The 17,358-nt window shown below is 39.3% G+C and overlaps 1 protein-coding gene across 1 annotated transcript; it reads left to right on the top strand.

Annotated features, from left to right (window-relative positions):
* Positions 1 to 3,992: 3,992 nt before the first annotated feature.
* On the top strand, positions 3,993 to 16,060 carry LOC101156790 (leukotriene B4 receptor 1-like). The gene is made up of 5 exons (XM_011492534.2): positions 3,993 to 4,146; positions 10,726 to 11,268; positions 11,358 to 11,558; positions 11,653 to 11,693; positions 14,760 to 16,060. Exons 1-5 carry the CDS (start codon positions 4,048 to 4,050, stop codon positions 15,076 to 15,078), a joined length of 1,203 nt encoding a protein of 400 aa, XP_011490836.2. The 5' UTR covers positions 3,993 to 4,047; the 3' UTR covers positions 15,079 to 16,060.
* The last annotated feature ends 1,298 nt before the right edge of the window (positions 16,061 to 17,358 follow it).

The raw sequence follows: 17,358 nt of genomic DNA, 5'->3' as shown, positions 1-17,358 counted from the left end.
AATATGACAATGATGTAAAAAAAAAAAGAATATTATAAACTAAATGAGCCCCCATTAAGAACACTGAATTTGTCTTTTTTTATTATTTCTGCTTTTTTGTTAAATGTTACAGCAGATTGGATCTGCGTCTTAATTACATGTTTGTTAGCTAGAAGGAGCTGCATTTCCAGGAGAAAATGCAAGATCTAATGCTATGTTGCTGAATGGAAATTAAACTTAAAAGGTAATAATTGGCACAAAAAAAAGAATTAAATAAAGAAATGATCAAAGTTGACCACAAATCAAGTGAAAACAGCACAATAACAAAAAAGATATTTTTTGTGAAAAATGCCAGCGCCGGGTCTCGAACCAGCGAGCTTCTGCACCAAGGATTCCCCATTTATTTCAATGGAGGCAAAAATCCTGGAATATCTTAAAAAGTTCAAGTATTTGAATGAGCAAAAGCCGTAGCTGGAAAAAGCTGAAAGAGTTGAATATTTTAACTGTTGATTAGTTAAAATAGCTGAAAAATTGTAGAAGGAGTTGGAGAGGCAAAAAAAGGGGGAAGATACTATAATAAAGAAAGAAAGAAAGAGAAACAGGAAAACAATTAGCAGGGGTGTCAAACTCATTTTCACTGAGGGCCACATTAGAATAGTGGCTGTCCTCAAAGGGCCAGATATAACTTATACATGTAACTAAATGTAATGGAAAATAAATGTAACTACTCCTTAATGTTAAATAACTCAATTTTTAAAGTGACAATTACAGTTGCATAGAAAAATGTGTTTGCTAGTTACTCTATAAATCCTTTTAAATTTGATTCTGACAGGTTAGGTTATATGGTCAGTGTTTAAGCCCTAATGTATAGTTGCCCAATCCCATATTTCAAGTCCAATTCCCCCTAGACATGAATAAATACACACCTTTTTTTTTTATATTCTAAGAAATTGAAAACTTTTATGCTCTGGCGGGCCTCATAAAATGACATGGCGGGCCGTATTTGGCCCTCGGGCCTTCACTTTGAAACATGTGAATTAAGTTATGAGCCACCCATTTTCTAATGACTCCCTTTTAAGGATATGCGGTTGCTGGAGCCTATCTTACCTTCTTCTTGATGAAGGCAGGGTCCTGGACAGGTGGCAGGTCTGTCGCAGGGCTACACAGTCTCACACACAGGGAGAATTGTAGAGTCGTCAATGAACCTCTGAAGCATGTTTTTGGAATGAGGGAGCAAACCATAGTCTTTGGTGAAGCCTACTCATGAACGGGGAAAACATGGAAACTCCACACAGAAGGGTCTCAGCTGGGACTTTGGATCAGACCCTTCTGCAAACCAAAGTAAAGTTCAGAAATGATTAAAGCTCCTCTCCATCCATTAGAACTCCTACTGCCTCCTCACAGCACAGACTGCTCAGCTCTGGCTTCTTTTGTGGTTTTCTACGCCACATGTTTGTCTTTTCCCCTCCAGTCAGGCCCCAACAGGGGACTGAACATCACCTTCTCTTTGTCATTCCTGCAAACCTGTCTGTGAGCATCTATACTTTGCAGATAATCAAAGTCACATCAATCGGCTGCACTGGTTGATGGCAGAAAACGGCTTTGGGCCTAGACTCTTGTTTGACATTTTGGTGGATTTGTTGGGGCTCCTTAAAGGAAATAAAATATGTTGTCTTCAGGTCTGCCCCATGTCAGAGCAGCAGAAACACTTCTTCATCTTCATCTGCTCAAATCAAGCAACTCCCCCCAGACACACACAAACACACACACACATGAACACAGACACACACATGAACACAGACACACACATGAACACAGACACACACATGAACACAAACACACACAGATGGGTGTTTTTCTCCAACATTCCTGTTTTCAGCACAGCAGAGCAGATCCCTGTTCCAGAACAAAATGCAGCAGCTTGACAGTTCTGGATCCTTTGTTCTCGTCTCCAGTGCGTCTCCATCACAACACGTGAATGCTCGGCTGCAGAGTGATAGCATCTAAATGGGACAACAAACCCCAGCGGGGTGGGGGGCTAACCCAATAAAGTTGGTGTTTTGTTTGTCAGAACACGTCCAGAGCACGACCTCAGCCCTCGTCAGATGGGTTAACGCTCCCCAGCACACAGACACACAGTCAGCACGGTGCTCCGTTTGTGGATTCAGCCTGTTTGGGTGAATGCCACGGATGCTCTGGGATGGGATAGAGATCTGCAGGGAGGGGGGGGTTAATTGGCCGCTCAGAGCCTCGGGGGACTCATCGTCTCCATGGATCTTCTGAGCATCTCTGGTGTTTTTACAGGAATAATCTTTCAGTGTTTGTGTGGGGTAGCACCCAAATAAACCAAGTCTTTCTAAATTTCTAAAGGATTCTCATGAGCTTTTTTTAGTTAAACCTGTAATGAAAACAAAAGGTGTGTCCCACAGAGGTGGCGGGGACCCAAACGAAGTTGTTGTTTGCCAGATCTTCTGATTTTCGCCCCTGAAGATGCAGCTCCATGTTGTTCAGCTCAGGCTGATTGCTTCAGTGTTCTTCTCTTTGTTTCTGTCCTTCTCCCTCGAGATATCTTAGTTTAAGAGCTTATCCAAAGATGATTGAATAGGGATTTTAAGGTAGTGTTGCACAGTAAGATAGATTCCTTCCCCACAGCTGACCTCATTATTTGTGTGTTGACCATAAAGCTATTGTTATGTTTCACACGCATTAGCTCAGAACAAACTTCTTCAGGAAACGACAGGGGCTCTCATGAAAGACAGAAACATTGTCTGCTGAGAAAAACGGCCATTGCTTCCCACATGGCTGAGAGGACTAACTTGAAGATCTGCAGTGAACTCCTGAATGCTCAGGCTGAAAAGTTGCTTCCTTTACCAAACTCAGCCAATTATGAGAAATAAACCTGAAGAAAAGACGAGTCCCTTCAACCTCAACGTGATAAAACAGAAGCTGAAGACAAGAGGAGGGAAAGTGTGGGTTCACTCACACGTAAAGTAAACCACATTATCTAAAAACAGAACCCAGCACTTCAGAAAAAAACTGGTTTGTTCACGCTACGGGAGGAGGAGCAAAAACGGTGGAAGAAAATTTAAAAAAACAAACAGCTCAAAGAGCTGGTCTGGAAGGCCATCTTCTCATCTGTCAGCCAGACTAAAGATAGAATTCAACAGGAACTCCAGGAACTCTCCAGTTTTAATATTTGCTACGACCACCAAAATCTGCAAAAAAAAAAGAACAATCTAATGTTGTGGTCCGAAAGAGAAAAAAAAAAATCATTTTTAAGTGCAGCGAAACATTTTGGTCTGTTTATCCATTGCAGCTCATTTCAGAAGCTGAATCATATTTTAACTAACTGTCACATTTTTGAAAAAACGTTTTTTTTCTCTCTATGCCAAGAGTTTTTAGAACAGACTTTTTTTTTTATTGTTTTTGAGCTTTTACAATAAGTGAATAGGGCAGATAGTCATTTTTTATTTCAATTATTTATTTTTTACAAATCTCTGAGTATTTAGCTGATTACATTGATTTCTTTTTAAAGAGGCTTCAATCCAGAAGCCATAGATTTGCTCTTTTGAAAAGGAATCCGAAAACCTATAATCTCCTCATGTTCTGGTCCTGAAGAGTCTCTTTTTCTGAGTCAGCTGCAGAGACTTGACCGTAACGCCATCCTGCTTTCAACAGAAAGTCCTGCTGATGTTGAGCACCGAGCTGTGATAAATATAAAAGCCTGGGCAGCAGCAGCAGCAAGTCACTGCCTGCAAGTCGCCCATCTGTGCTGTGTTTCCTGTTTTGCTTCCATTTAAAATGATCTGTTCCTGCATTCATGGCAAGGTTCTGGTAAATCAGCGTCATCTTGGACGGCGGCGACGAAACGAAAAGTTTTGTTGGAGACACAAAGGTCAGATCAGAATCAGAGTTCTTTCTTTTTCTGAGCTGTCAACAGAGGCAGGCCATGGGGGGGAGGCACGCCCATTCATTCCCTCCTACGACATGTTACAGCAAGCATGACAAATGAGTGAGACATCAGGAAAGAAGGGACCCAGGGTGTGGGCGGGGAAGAAAGGTGGGCAGATGAAACTGCAGAGACAAGCAGAAGGAGCTGACAGAATCACTCTTCAGTTCTTTCTTCAAGTCGTCTGGGTTTCCTTATGGATTACTGAGGATCTGTTGGTGAGTCTTGAGTTTTTTTTCCTGGTGGATTTTGCTCTTTGGTCACAACATCCATCGCATGTCAGACGCTGGACATGGAGCTTTGTGGCACACACATGCTGCTGTCATCCAGTTCCAGCTCCTTCAGATGAGAGGTTTTCGGTTTGTCTCTCTGAGGCGTAAACCTGCCGGCCTGCTTGGAAATGAACAGAATCCGTGCAGAAACGCACCTATGTGACATCTGTGCAGTTTCTGTCCTTTGTGAATGAAACAGGTGCAGTTCTGCAGGAATGCTTTGAGTCACAGTGCACACATACACACCTTCAGCTTCAGGCCAGGTTTACAGCCTCGCAGGACGAACGCCGTTTGTGCAAACGGAGGAAGAGGAGAACACAACAACCAGCAGGAAGGATGTAAATGAAATCTGATCACTGAGAGATGCTAAAAAAACTGATGTATGTGGTGGCAAAATACTGTGTTTCACTTCTATTTGAATTTTTTTTTTTACTTTAAAAACTTGATTTACACTCCTAATAGTAAGTGCAGATCATTCAAACTACTTGAATGTCTTTACTTCCATTGTTGGTAAGTTATCTGGCTTTGGAAAAATAAAAAAAATAGCATAAGAAAATTAAAAAATGAACAAAATAAGAAGAGTGATTTCAATTAAAAAAAAAAGCATAATATGAATGTTTTTATCCATCTATTGCAAATATAATCAGACTGCTACATTCTATGTGGTGGCAGAATCTGAAGCTACAGACATGTGATGCATGTTCAAGAACGCGCTAAACACGCATTCTTGGACATGCATTTAGCCCACGGTGGGCTTCTTTCTCTACTGTTTACTAGCACATGTCTGTCACATGTCTGTCACTGGTGTGAAATGTTGAAGCGGGGCAAATCTAGTGGCTTTAGCTCCATTCCAACATATACGGTGGCCGTGAAGGGCAAATTTGATCAGCAAATCACTCAATGCCAAAACATATTAAAGATCTCAACAACAATTTAAAAAAAAAAATTAAAAAAAATAAAAGAAGCTAAAAAATTAAATATTAGAAAAGAAATCAAACTTCCAAAAACCAAAACACAATTATGAAAAATGAAAAAAATAAAAATAAAAATGAAACATTTTGGAAAACAAAAGTAATTTCCAGAAATCGAAATAAGAAAAAGCGAGACACAAAGAGAAACCGGAAAAGCTAGGTACTATGGGACATCGTCGATTGGATGATGACATCCAGTGTCACTTTATATCAAATATGTTTCCGTTAAATTTGACAAAAGTCATCATCTAATCAGTGATGTCCTCTAGTACATACGTTTTTCAGGGGTTTTTACTGCTTCATTTTTTAACATTTCATTTTGATTTCTGGAAATTACTTTTGTTTTGTTGAGATGGGATTCCTCGTCCTAGAATGTCTCCCCAAGTTCTTTTTCCTTTAAAGGAGAAGCACACTCCAAGAGGTCAATAAAGACAATTTTATTTGAAGATAGAGAAGATCTGGGACCATTTTCTCTGCAGCCCTTCCACATTGTCTGAGTCACCCCCCGCCCCCTTTGCATCTTGCCTGCAGGGGGTATTGCCTAATTTTAATCAGTTAACTGAACACCAGAAGCCAACATTTTACCAATACCATAGATCCCAAGCATCCCTTCCCCCAACGCATCTGCAGTCCCTCTAAGTTATAAGCCTTAAAATCATGTAACACACTTTTAATAGTAATACAAAGTAATCAAAATATCCAAAGTAATTGAAAAATATGAAGTAATTGAAAAGCAAGCAAAAGCAAAAGTTGTATGTTTTTAACAAAATAAAATCCTTCAGTAGGTACTATAGGACAACTGAAAATGAGTTGGCATGAAGTGATGCTGGATATACTCCATACTAATCATAAAACTTGTTTTAGTAAGAGGACATTGACGATGCAATTAAAAAAAAACTAAAATGTTAAGAATCACACGTCGTAATCCAACCAGTAATGTCGCAGTGCCTTTTCTGGTTTCTTTTTGTCTTTCCTTTTTTTAATATTTCATTTCGAGTTCCTGGTTGGTCAAAGTTCTACTTGCTTTAACCTTCAATGCACTTTTTAATGGTCCTGCATTTTGTACATGAAGCTTTAAACTGGTCATAGAAACCTCTGCAGCTATGTGTGACTCAAGCTGTGAGGGTTTTTCACACAGACGCCTGAAACTTATATAAATGCGCGTTTACATAGACTTTTCATTGAAAGTGGCCGCTTGAAGGTGCGTTGCCAAAGGCGGTGTAAACATATCTTCAAACATCATCTTTAACATGCAATAAAAATGGCTGCTGTGTTGCAGCTCTTGTGTCAAACGCCGCTCTCCCACGCAGGAACCCACAACGGGAGCCCATTCCATCCTGATAATCCCGGCCACAGAGAAATCAAACGAGCAGGTTGAGCAAGACGAGGGTGTGAACTTTTTGTGTTGAAGGGTACTTATGCTGTTGTTGTAGGTGAGGGGTGATGTCAGCTTGATAGATCGCCTGCTGTAAAGGTGACTTAAAAATGACAATGGCACAAAGTGTGACACATTCACAGCCTTTAAAACATCTCAAAAGGAAATCAAGCATTCACGCTTCACAGCAAAAAATCCTGCCAGGTACTCAGTCACACCTCAGACCAGCTGTCAAAGTATGGGTTACTGTCAGTGACCGATATCATCAGTTAGTGAATTAAAATTCCTCACATATAACTATGTGAGTTAATTCATTACATGAACTAAAACGTTTTGTTAAGCAAAGACCAACAAAAACAATGAAAAACAATCCATTGGAATCAAAATTAATTAATTTCCCAAAGGTTGGCACTTCCCTGAATTGAAAAGGACGCTACCCACAAATCACTATCAAATCTGAGTCAGACTGGTCAAAGTTCCACTGGTTTAACTTTCAGTGCACAGTAAATGTTTGAGCTTTTTTAAAACTGACTTAAAAACTTGCATAGCGGCGCATGACCGTGAGAGTTTTTAACATGGAAGCCTGAAGCATGTGTGTTTACTTAGACTTTTCATTGGAAGAGGTCCTTTGAATGGGCGTTGCCGTTGACTGTATATGAGTAGTGGGCTGAGTGAGTGTGACATCACAGAAAACGATTTGCTTCCAGTTCCGACCAAATTAAGTAATTTCCACAATATGTCCATCGCCATGTTGGAACTTAATGTCCTCAGTAAGCCGTAGTTGGTTCACATCAAATTGAGTCTATATTTCTATGGCAACCACTTTCTCCAATTAGAAGGCCACACCCCTTCCACTAAAAGAGGGTTCAGGAGAATCTGTCAATCAAATGAGGCCACCTACTTTTCTTGAGGCATCTGATTGGTAGGTTTATAACTTGAAAACTTGTGTCACAGCAAAAATATCTGTAAAAAAAATTATGATTATCAAGAATATGGTAAAAAAAAAAAGTAGGAGAGCAAAAATGGTTATTCTTCCTATTTGGAATGCGACGGAATGCAACTGGGAATGTAAGTCAATGGGCGTTGAATCTAACAAAACACTTACTGGGACAAATCTTGGTGTGACTAAAAAACATATGATTTTTTTTTCTTTAGGTTTTTAAGTGTTCCTTTTTCTTAATGTATCAGGAGGAGAGAAAAACAGCCACGGCATCATTTCGAATAAGCATTAAAACCACGAAAGTGTCTGCTGGGTAAATGTGGTTTAGTGAGGAGCTACAAATGCTTAGACATCTATGGCGGTAAGAGGACTGGTTGGAACTTTTTTCAGAATGTCTTCAGCTACTTTTTTCCTTTTGAGTTGCTCTCTTTAGAGGTTTCCACAGAGAAACATCTGACTTCCTCTTACTCTGCATCCTCCTAGTTCACACCAACCCCATGTCTTCCTCCACTCACATCCATGAACCTCATCTTGGTTTTCTTCTAGGCCTCTTCCCTGGAAGCTCTAACCTCAGCTTCCCTTCACCAACATAGAGCTCACTTCTAACATGTGCGCCCTAAAATGAGAAGCTGTTGTAGCTACATGATTTTTTTCTTCTTCAACATTTGGATTTTGTGAAACCAAAGGATGAAACGTTCACTTCTTTCTTGAGGGCTGATGTTAAACCGAAACCACAAATGTAACCATTTAATTAAAGAGGTCTGATGCCTAAATTGTTACAAATACGCACAGCACTAAAAGACTTGCTTCAGATGAGACCGGTACCAAGCAACAGGTCACATGACCACAGGGTTCATCAACCTGTCGTGTAATATGGGTGTAATAATGTGACAGCAAATCACACTGGTTAAAGTGAATCTTTGAGTGAACACACACTGTTGTGCCCGTCTCAATCTTGTTTCTGGGATTGTCTTTGCTGCCCCTCATTTCATCACCAAGGATCCGGTACTAATCATACACAGCTGTTCCTGCAGCAGCAAATTCCTCCTGACTGTGTACAAGTACTCAGTTGGAGTTGCTTCATGTCCGTTTCTCCACATTTCACCCTCTTTGTTGCTTCACCTTTCATGTCTTGTCATGTTTAGGTTCAACTCTTGAATATTTTTTAAGTCATGTCCCAGTTTGTTTATTAACCATTAATAAAACAAACGCTGGCGGCCGCGGTAAAGGATAGCACACGCTCTTAAAACTACTTTTGCTCTTCAACCGTTTACACATTTTCCAGAAAGGCAGCTTTGCGCCGATATGCTTCTATCCTTCACTACAGCATCGGAATCAGTTGATTTACATTGTAATCTAAAAGTGCTGCAAATCAGAGCAAAGCTGGTTTTCTAGGCTTCAGAATCCGCTGGAATTACGTTAATTGCGTAAGATAGGGTCACATAACGAATGTCAACACAGGAGCAAAACCTCTGGTGTTAAAGGGATACATTTTACCCTCACAAAGTCTGCTGCCGAAAAATCTGCATAATCTTTCACAACTGAGTAATTTAAATTTGCTAGGACGCATCTGTACATCAGAGCTCTACTTTTGTTTCAAAAGGATTTAAATCAGGAGGGCACTTTCTATAAAGCCTTTGTAGAACAAATAAGATGTTCTGCAAATAATGAAAAAATATTTTCTGAAAAACTTTATAATGAGAAGAAACTTAAGTTCAATACTTTATACAGCAAAAAGAAATAAACTGATTAGTAAAAGTAAAATTAAACAGGCTTGTTTTATCAATGAATTATCTCTGAGGTGGGAATTTCCGGCCTGGTTCTATCAGCCATGTGATCCCGGCTGGACTATGCTGCCATGGATGGATGGACAGACTCCAGAACACGAGGAGCTCCACGGCACAGCTGCTCCTTTTCAGATCTGGTGAAAATCTGTTTCCCATAAAGTAAACAACCAAATAATTTCATGCCAAAAATGTTAGGCACCAGTGGTGCAGGACCATGGAAGCAGAAAAGTAAACATTCAATAAATAAACTTAATTATGACAAAACCTGTGTAAAAACAAAAAAAGGGACCAAGTAGATGACTTGAACACTTATCTTAGATGACCCCACCCGTACATTGACGTGTTCTCCCTACCATGACAAAGGTGGATAAAGGTGGAAAGATTTCATGTAATCCATGGACACCAGTGAAGATCACAAATCATTGAAGAAAAAAGGTTCAGAGCACTGTCTAGTGGGTCTAGATGACCCAACTCCCAATGTCAAAGTGCCTAGGATAGCACAAGGGTTAAATACACTGGGGATCATCAATAGTAATCATGACAGCTGTGGCTGATTGGCAACCTAAACCTGGCGAAACTGACAAAGAAAACAGTCGATGTAAAAACCGAAAAAATATCACAAAAATCCAAATGCAAAATCCTCACAAAAAAGCAGCAATGCGTGCAACAGAAAAGAAAAAGAGAACTTTGTACATTGAAGTTCTTAGCAATTTATTTAGCAACTATTAACTATTATGTCCACATGCAAAAATCACACTTTCAAATCATTTCGTCATTTACATTTTGTGTAAAAGTTACTAGTAAATTGTTGTAGATGCACTCCTCTGCAACTAAGGAGAAGTGCCATTTCCTTGTATAATTTCTTGTTTTTTTTCTGTATGGACTGACTTCCCTCTTTTGCTGGTTTTCTTAAACCTGATTTCTTGAGTTGGAAAGAATTCAAACCTGGATCCAAGTTATTGCTTAAATCCTGGCAGCAACAGCGACCGTTACTCAGCACTCATGTCTGATCTAGTTCAGGAATTAGGTGCTACTCCAAACTTGTTATGCTCACACGCTCATGCTTTCCTCACAAAGTTAGTGTCAAACTAACAATCACACCAGAAAAAATTTATTCTTTCACTCATTGAAAATAATCCCTAAACTATTTGTTTATTAAATATAACATTTTTTTCCAGTGGTATCATGATAAACCCTTGTGCTATCTTAGATGACCCCACCCTTACATTGACGTGTTCTCCCTACCGAGACAAAGGTGGATAAAGGTGGAAAGATTTCATGTAATCCATGGACACCAATGAAGATCACAAATCATTGAAGAAAAAAGGTTCAGCGCACTGTCTATTGGGTCTACTAGATGACCCAAATCCCAATGTTAAAGGTTCTAGGATAGCACAAGGGTTACGTATGTGAAGTCTTTAATGAAAACTGTTTATCAATTGTTTTTGGCAGGAAATGAAGATGGACGGAAACTCCACGCAACACAATGAGACCATCGTGGACAATGCAACTGGCACAAACATGGGCGCCCTCATCCTGGGCCTTGTCTTCCTCGTGGGATTCCCTGGAAACATCTTTGTCATCTGGAGCATCCTGGCTCGAGCTAAAAAACAGTCCATCACAACCCTCCTCATCCTCAACCTGGCATTTGCTGATGGATCTCTGATGGCTCTCACTCCGTTCTTCATTGTCTACCTGATCACAAGGAACTGGATGATTGGGGAAGTGATGTGCAAGATCCTCTTCTACCTTTGTTTGCTCAACATGTACGCCTCCATTTACCTCATCATGCTGATGAGTATCTACCGGCTGGTGTCGGTGATTTGGCCCCAGCGAGTCAGCAAAATCACTGGGAAGAGGATGATCAGGCGGGTGCTCGCAGCGACGTGGGTGCTCGTCATGGTCGCTTCCATTCCTGCGCTTATCTTCCGACAAGTTAAAAAAGGACATTACAATAACTCAGTATGCGAATCATTTCATAAAGATGACAAATATGTAAGTAAAAAGAGAAGAAAACCAAAACATCATCAGCAGGTGAGATGTTTTAGTTCCCAGAGTCAGCTTTTTTCTTCTGGCCTCCACAGGTTGTTCTTCAGTACATGCTGGAGATCGTGTTGGGATTTCTATTCCCGTATGGGGTCATCTTGATCAGCTACGTTTGTATCCTGCGGCGGATCCGACAGACTAAATTCCGCCGTCGTGTTCGCAGCGAGAACCTCATCCTGGCCATCGTGTTGACCTTCTGCCTCTTCTGGCTGCCCTACCATCTAGTCAACGTCTTAAAGGTACAATGCACCCTCGAAGGCATTAACTTTGTCCAGAACATCCCAGAATCCTTCAGTCCGGTCCAGTTGCTGACTTATTTTGTGTCACACTCAGGTTGCCTCGGCTTTGTGTAACAAGGGAGAGACAAAGGACAAGTAAGTGGAGCCACAATCAAACCTGAATACATCTCAAAGACAATGTCTGAGATTGATGATGACGATAATATTTTATTTCTGACATATACTTGGAGAGGAAAAATAGGACTACTTTAAATGGTCTGACAAAAGTAGAAGTTATGAAAACTTTTTAGTGCTTATTGATATTCCGAAAAATTATATTTCTTTGAAATAAGGATTTGTAAGTGCTGACAGCTGAAACTGAAGTAAAAACAAACATTCAGAGACATATGAAAGATGAAAAATGTGTGAGAAAGATAACTATTGCAAAAACTTTAATCAACTGAAAAAGATGCAGAGTTTGGTGTTAGAGGACAAAGTACCGGTATTCAGTCTGAAAACACCCAAAGTCTTTCGGTTAGCTAGCAGCCCAAAGTCTTTTGGTTAGCTAGCAGCCCAAAGTCTTTTGGTTAGCTAGCAGCCCAAAGTCTTTCGGTTAGCTAGCAGCCCAAAGTCTTTCGGTTAGCTAGCAGCCCAAAGTCTTTTGGTTAGCTAGCAGCCCAAAGTCTTTCGGTTAGCTAGCAGCCCAAAGTCTTTCGGTTAGCTAGCAGCCCAAAGTCTTTTGGTTAGCTAGCAGCCCAAAGTCTTTTGGTTCTTCATTCACCAGTTTCCACTTTCACAAATGCCCATCAGCTGTGAGTTGTACCATTAAATTACCTCCAATAATATAAACAATCCAAAATGCCTCAAATCAAATAAAACTGCTGGAGTTAATGTTCAATATGTTTAAGTATAAAAGAAAAATATGAAAGGTTTAAACTGACTCAGAATGACTAAAAACAGTTACGGATAATATAATTACATTGGTTAAAAAAAGAATCCCAGAAAGGTAAACTAATCAAATTAAAAAGACTGATATTTACCCTAGTAAAATAAATGAGTTTGTGGGGCTGAAAGTTTGCTAAAGTTCTGATTTCACAAAGAGCAAAACCTTGATTTTTAAAGTCCCATTCCAACTATTTTTTTCATCTGCTGTAAAAGTGTTTCTTAGAGTTTCTTTTCATTATGATTATGCCATTTCTAGCCCAGATCATTAGTCAAAATTTTTTTAAGACATAGTTTCTGTAGAGCGGCAATAGTTCATTACACATTTGACCTCTGAGTTGTGGTAGGACTGTTGGCGCAGAAGTTACACTTCGTTCTTTTGTTTACAGTCTCTCCCACTAGCTTACAGCCCCTCACAACCCAAACCTAACATCAGCGTAGCAACAAAAATGACGAGCAATAACTGGAGCCCTCCAGTCGTACAGTTTTTCGCCAGATACCAGCTCAGACGAGGAAAACAAAGACTTACACAGATCTAGTGGAGTGGAGGGGGGAGACTTTGGCTCGCCCATTTCACTTGCTGCATCACAAATTTTTCGATTTTTCAAACGGCGGATTTTTGTCTGCTCTTGGTCCATCACAATTTGAATAAAGAAATACTCAGAAATGCGGTTATAATCTTAAATTCTTTTTTACATGTCCTCCATCAATCAAAATAAATGTTACAAGAACATGTTAAAAACATCAAAAAGACCATTTTCTTAAATTTATTTACCATTTTCTTAAATGAGCTTTAGGACTTATTCTATTCCTCTTAATGGGGCAATTCCAAAATAGTTTAACTGAACTCAAAATAATTTAATAAATTAGGAGTCTCATGTCAAAATGTCCCTTTAGTCATGCAGTAAAATCAGGGCAAAATGAATTATTGATTGTTTTGAGAATACAAAAATGTCCACATGGAGGTTTATTGTTGAGCAGTTGTGTTTTTTATTTTTGGTTTGTAGTAGCATACATGCTGGGGTTGGTGAGGCCCCACGCCTCCCCCCTATAAAAGACAGTTGTGTGGTGAGGAGTTTGGGTTCCCACAACCCCCTTTACTCTCCCAGGTGCATCCCCGACTCATCCCTTTCATTCAAACTTCAATTAAGGCAGATGTGGAATTGTACGACTGTTTGAACATTGTCATCCTTTCTACATACTCACAGCCAGATGAGGAAAGCCCAATGAAGGAAATTCAAAGTTTGATTTAAGTGTAGATTAAAAGAAAGATAGACAGAAGTGTTTCACTTTTCTTGCTTTCAACATGACTTTTGCTTCCTGTATTGGTGCAGCAGAATTACTTGATGTCAGCACTGGGTGCAGTTGTATTCTTGTGTTATCCAGTGTGTCTGGATGCCCTTCTGCCTTGCATGCATTCTGCAATAAGCACGATGAAAGAAAGCTTGTCAAGCTGTCATAGACCTCAATAAAATTCCATTTTCACTCCTAATTTTGTTCAGGATTTTCAAAACCTTTAAGGTCTAAAAAGCCTATTCAAATAAAAAGTAAAAACAAAAGCGAGAACGAATGGGGACCTCTGGTGACCAACTGAAGTTACTACATTTACAAGGTAGACTGAAAAATCTGGGCTGTTGTCAGCAGTTACAGTTAAGAAAGAGATTGTGGTCTCTTAAAATGTTGATAGGGTTAGTCTATGGGAATGGATGTTTAGATCATATGTTTTTGATTAAGTTTTAAGCACATAAGAATTTTTTATGAGTGAGACTTTTTTCATTTACACAAACACGCCAACCCAAACATGCACTATAAATAATATTTTAGAGGGAAAAAAAACTACATAAAATAACTTAAGAAGAGAACTTTTTTAAACTATTTGAGTGTGCTCAGTACACGGATTACTTTGAGAAAATCCCTGTAAAACACTCTGCCGGTCTCTTGAATCAGTCATTTGGCAAACAGTTCAGATAATCTGGTTTCATTGGAATAAACGTTATAATAATTGTGATGTCTATTGCTTTTTGTGCAGCACTTTCAGACAGCATTCATACTTAACCGGTGCTTAAATAAATGAATTGAGTCCATCAACTTATGGTGAGAAAAAATAAAATGAACGTTTTTTTGACAAAAAAGCAAAAGTTGTAGCACTAGATGAAATCCCAGTGTTTTATTTTCTGGTGCAGAGATGAAGGAAGAGTTGAGGAAGTAATTTTTTGCAGTTTGTGTGTTTTGTTTCTTTTTATGTTTAATGATTTGGCCTTTTTTCTGTCTTTTCATCAGACTGGACATGATCGGGCAAAGGAGCCGCGCTGTCACCTCATCGATCGCCTTCATCAGCAGCTCTGTCAACCCCATCCTTTACTTCTTCGCAGGGAAGTCATACATCCGGCGGGAGGGGCTGGCCTTCATGGCTCGCCTGTTCGAGGGAACTGGGTTGGACTCCTCACGGAAAAGCCGGCAGAACAGTCAGAACAGCCGGGACAAAGACAAGGACGCAGATGTTACGCTTAAAGACAAAGATCCAGAGTCAATTTCCAACTCGGTGTCTCAGGTCCTTACAAACTCGGTTTTGGTCAGTCCGGTGAAAAATATGAAATAGAGGTTAGAACTGCTGGTACCTCTGGAACATCTTTGCGTGTCCTCCGTCCATCGTAGCTCACTGTTGGTTGTGGTAAGACTTCCTGCAGACTGTGAATCCATTGACACAAAGATGAGGTGAGGATGTTCTGCTTCTCCAAGTGAAAATTGAAACTTCTGCTCCTGGCTCGCTTGCACTCTCAGGGTTCATGATGGGTGAGGCGTCGGCTTCGCTCCGCTTCATTCGGGGTCAGAAAAAGCATGAATTCAGGATTGAATACGTTTCCATAACTTTACCACACCAAGAACCTCTATGAGGGAAAGTCTTAAGGTGTACGCACCTATGTTGATACAGTTTTTTGTACATTTTTTTACTTAATGTCTCTTGTTTTATGTGTTTAGTTTAAAATATTCATATAGAATGAATTTTGTACGATAAGATCTCATTTGCAGATGTAAATATGGAAGAGATGGTGCCCGTTGGCTGTGCAGTGTGCAGCGGTGAGCTCACTGAGTTCAGAACAGCAGATTGTTAGTTCAAGTCTATTCTCCAAAATCTGTCTTATTGTCAAGTCAACTTTTTACAAGAGATCTACACAGACAGAAATGGCTGGTTAAGGAAAACAGGGCTTAAATGTTTCACACAAAGAGTCTTGCTTGTCTTGTGTCTTTTTAAGAGTATAAGTAGAAGTGAGACAATCACCTTTAGTGGAATGTGTGTCGACTGTCACTGTGAGATCTATTTTGGTCCCCTCAAAAATGAACAGCAACTGGAAGCTCAATAACAAAAGATGTAAATAAAAGCAAATTTCTCTGTTTTCCAACTTTACGGTTCATGATTTGTAGTTCTTTTTCTTGCTCACAGGTCTTACATTTACAAACCAGTCATTTGTCTTTATTCATTTTGTCTGAATTCTTCATTGTTTTAGATATGTGGCATGTGTTAGATATGTTAGATGTGTAAAATGTATCAAGAATCTGAACAACAAGCAAAGTATCTCTAAGCAGTATGGGTGATGTGTGTTTTGTACTGTGCGGCTTGTAAACATATGCTTTTGAAAACATGCAAACTTTATGGGATGTCCTAAAAAAGTCTTACTCTTAAGAGAGGTTGACATATAAATTATTGTTAGTTATCTCATTTCCATTTGTGCCTTTGATGAAAACAAAATATAGGATTTTCTGTCACAACCAGCTTAAAATGGGCAGAAAAAAGACAAATAGCCTACTGTATTTTTCTGTACTGGATGGTAAGGTGCTGAGTCCATGAATGCTCTACTTTATCAACTTATGTCATATATAAAGTGCATTAAACTATAAGATGCATTAAGTGACACAAAAGAGTCAGAGATGAGACAGTCAGTCAGACTTTAACTGCATTCGCAGTAACTCTAGAACTTGTTTGTAACATAATAAATTAGCCATATTAGAAGTGTTTCTGTCTTTTTTGGAGGCATTAGCTGCATTAGTGTATTTAGAATACCCGTATTTCCTAACATGTAAAAATACAGATTGATACCACTAAAACTAACGTCACTGTGACTACGCTAACTTCCAACATTATAAGGAACACGTATAGAAAAACATAGTCTGATACCGCTACACATTAGCCGCGTTAGCAATTGTTTGCAACTCCTAAAAAGAACAGGCTGACATTTAGACAGAACGCTCTTGACCTCTCAAATCGCTTTGACAGCGGAAAGCACAGCCTGAATTAATATCCGTATAAGGCACCCTATAGATTATAAGACGTACTGTCGTTTTTGGAAAAAAATGAAAGCTTTTTGTGCCCTATAGTGTGGAAAATGCCAAGAAGATCTGGCTGTAGACAACAATGTCCCGACCCCCCCCCCATCGCTACAAAAAAAACTTTATTTTAACCAGTTACTTTATTTTAAATCCGTTTTAAGCTGCAATAAAGGTTTTCTATACAATGGAATGTTTATTTCAAATTTGAAATTGGTATTCCGGAACTGCAGTCATAGACAAACCTCTGGTCTAACAGTGGAATCAATCATTCTTCTGTCATAAATTTAGGCAGACTTGACATTTTTTGTATAAAAGACACTTAAATAATATTTTGATGATCAATCAATAAAACCCCAATAATAAATGCTGAATTGTCAGATATCTTCCGCTTATCTTAGTGTCAGAATTTTACGTTTGGATGTAATATTTGCCTTTCTGCAGATCTAGCATAAATGTTTCACACCTTAAAATAATAACCTATTCAAATTAGCGACTCTGCACTTGTATCCCCTCACTTTCTCACTTTCTCCTCTTCCCTCTTTATTTATTTTTC

Source organism: Oryzias latipes, chromosome 18, assembly GCF_002234675.1.
Source record: "Oryzias latipes chromosome 18, ASM223467v1".
Classification (NCBI taxonomy): Eukaryota; Metazoa; Chordata; class Actinopteri; order Beloniformes; family Adrianichthyidae; genus Oryzias; species Oryzias latipes.
The sequence above is the reverse complement of the archived record's forward strand: the minus strand, read 5'-3'. Positions and strand labels throughout refer to the sequence as shown.

Excerpts from the sequence above, each read along its gene's own strand:
- LOC101156790 (XM_011492534.2), top strand. The coding sequence starts at position 4,048 with ATGAAACTGCAGAGACAAGCAGAAGGAGCTGACAGAATCACTCTTCAG. Across the intron at positions 11,559-11,652 it reads ATCTAGTCAACGTCTTAAAG|GTTGCCTCGGCTTTGTGTAA; the intron begins GTACAATGCACC and ends TGTCACACTCAG. Across the intron at positions 11,694-14,759 it reads AAGGGAGAGACAAAGGACAA|ACTGGACATGATCGGGCAAA; the intron begins GTAAGTGGAGCC and ends TCTTTTCATCAG.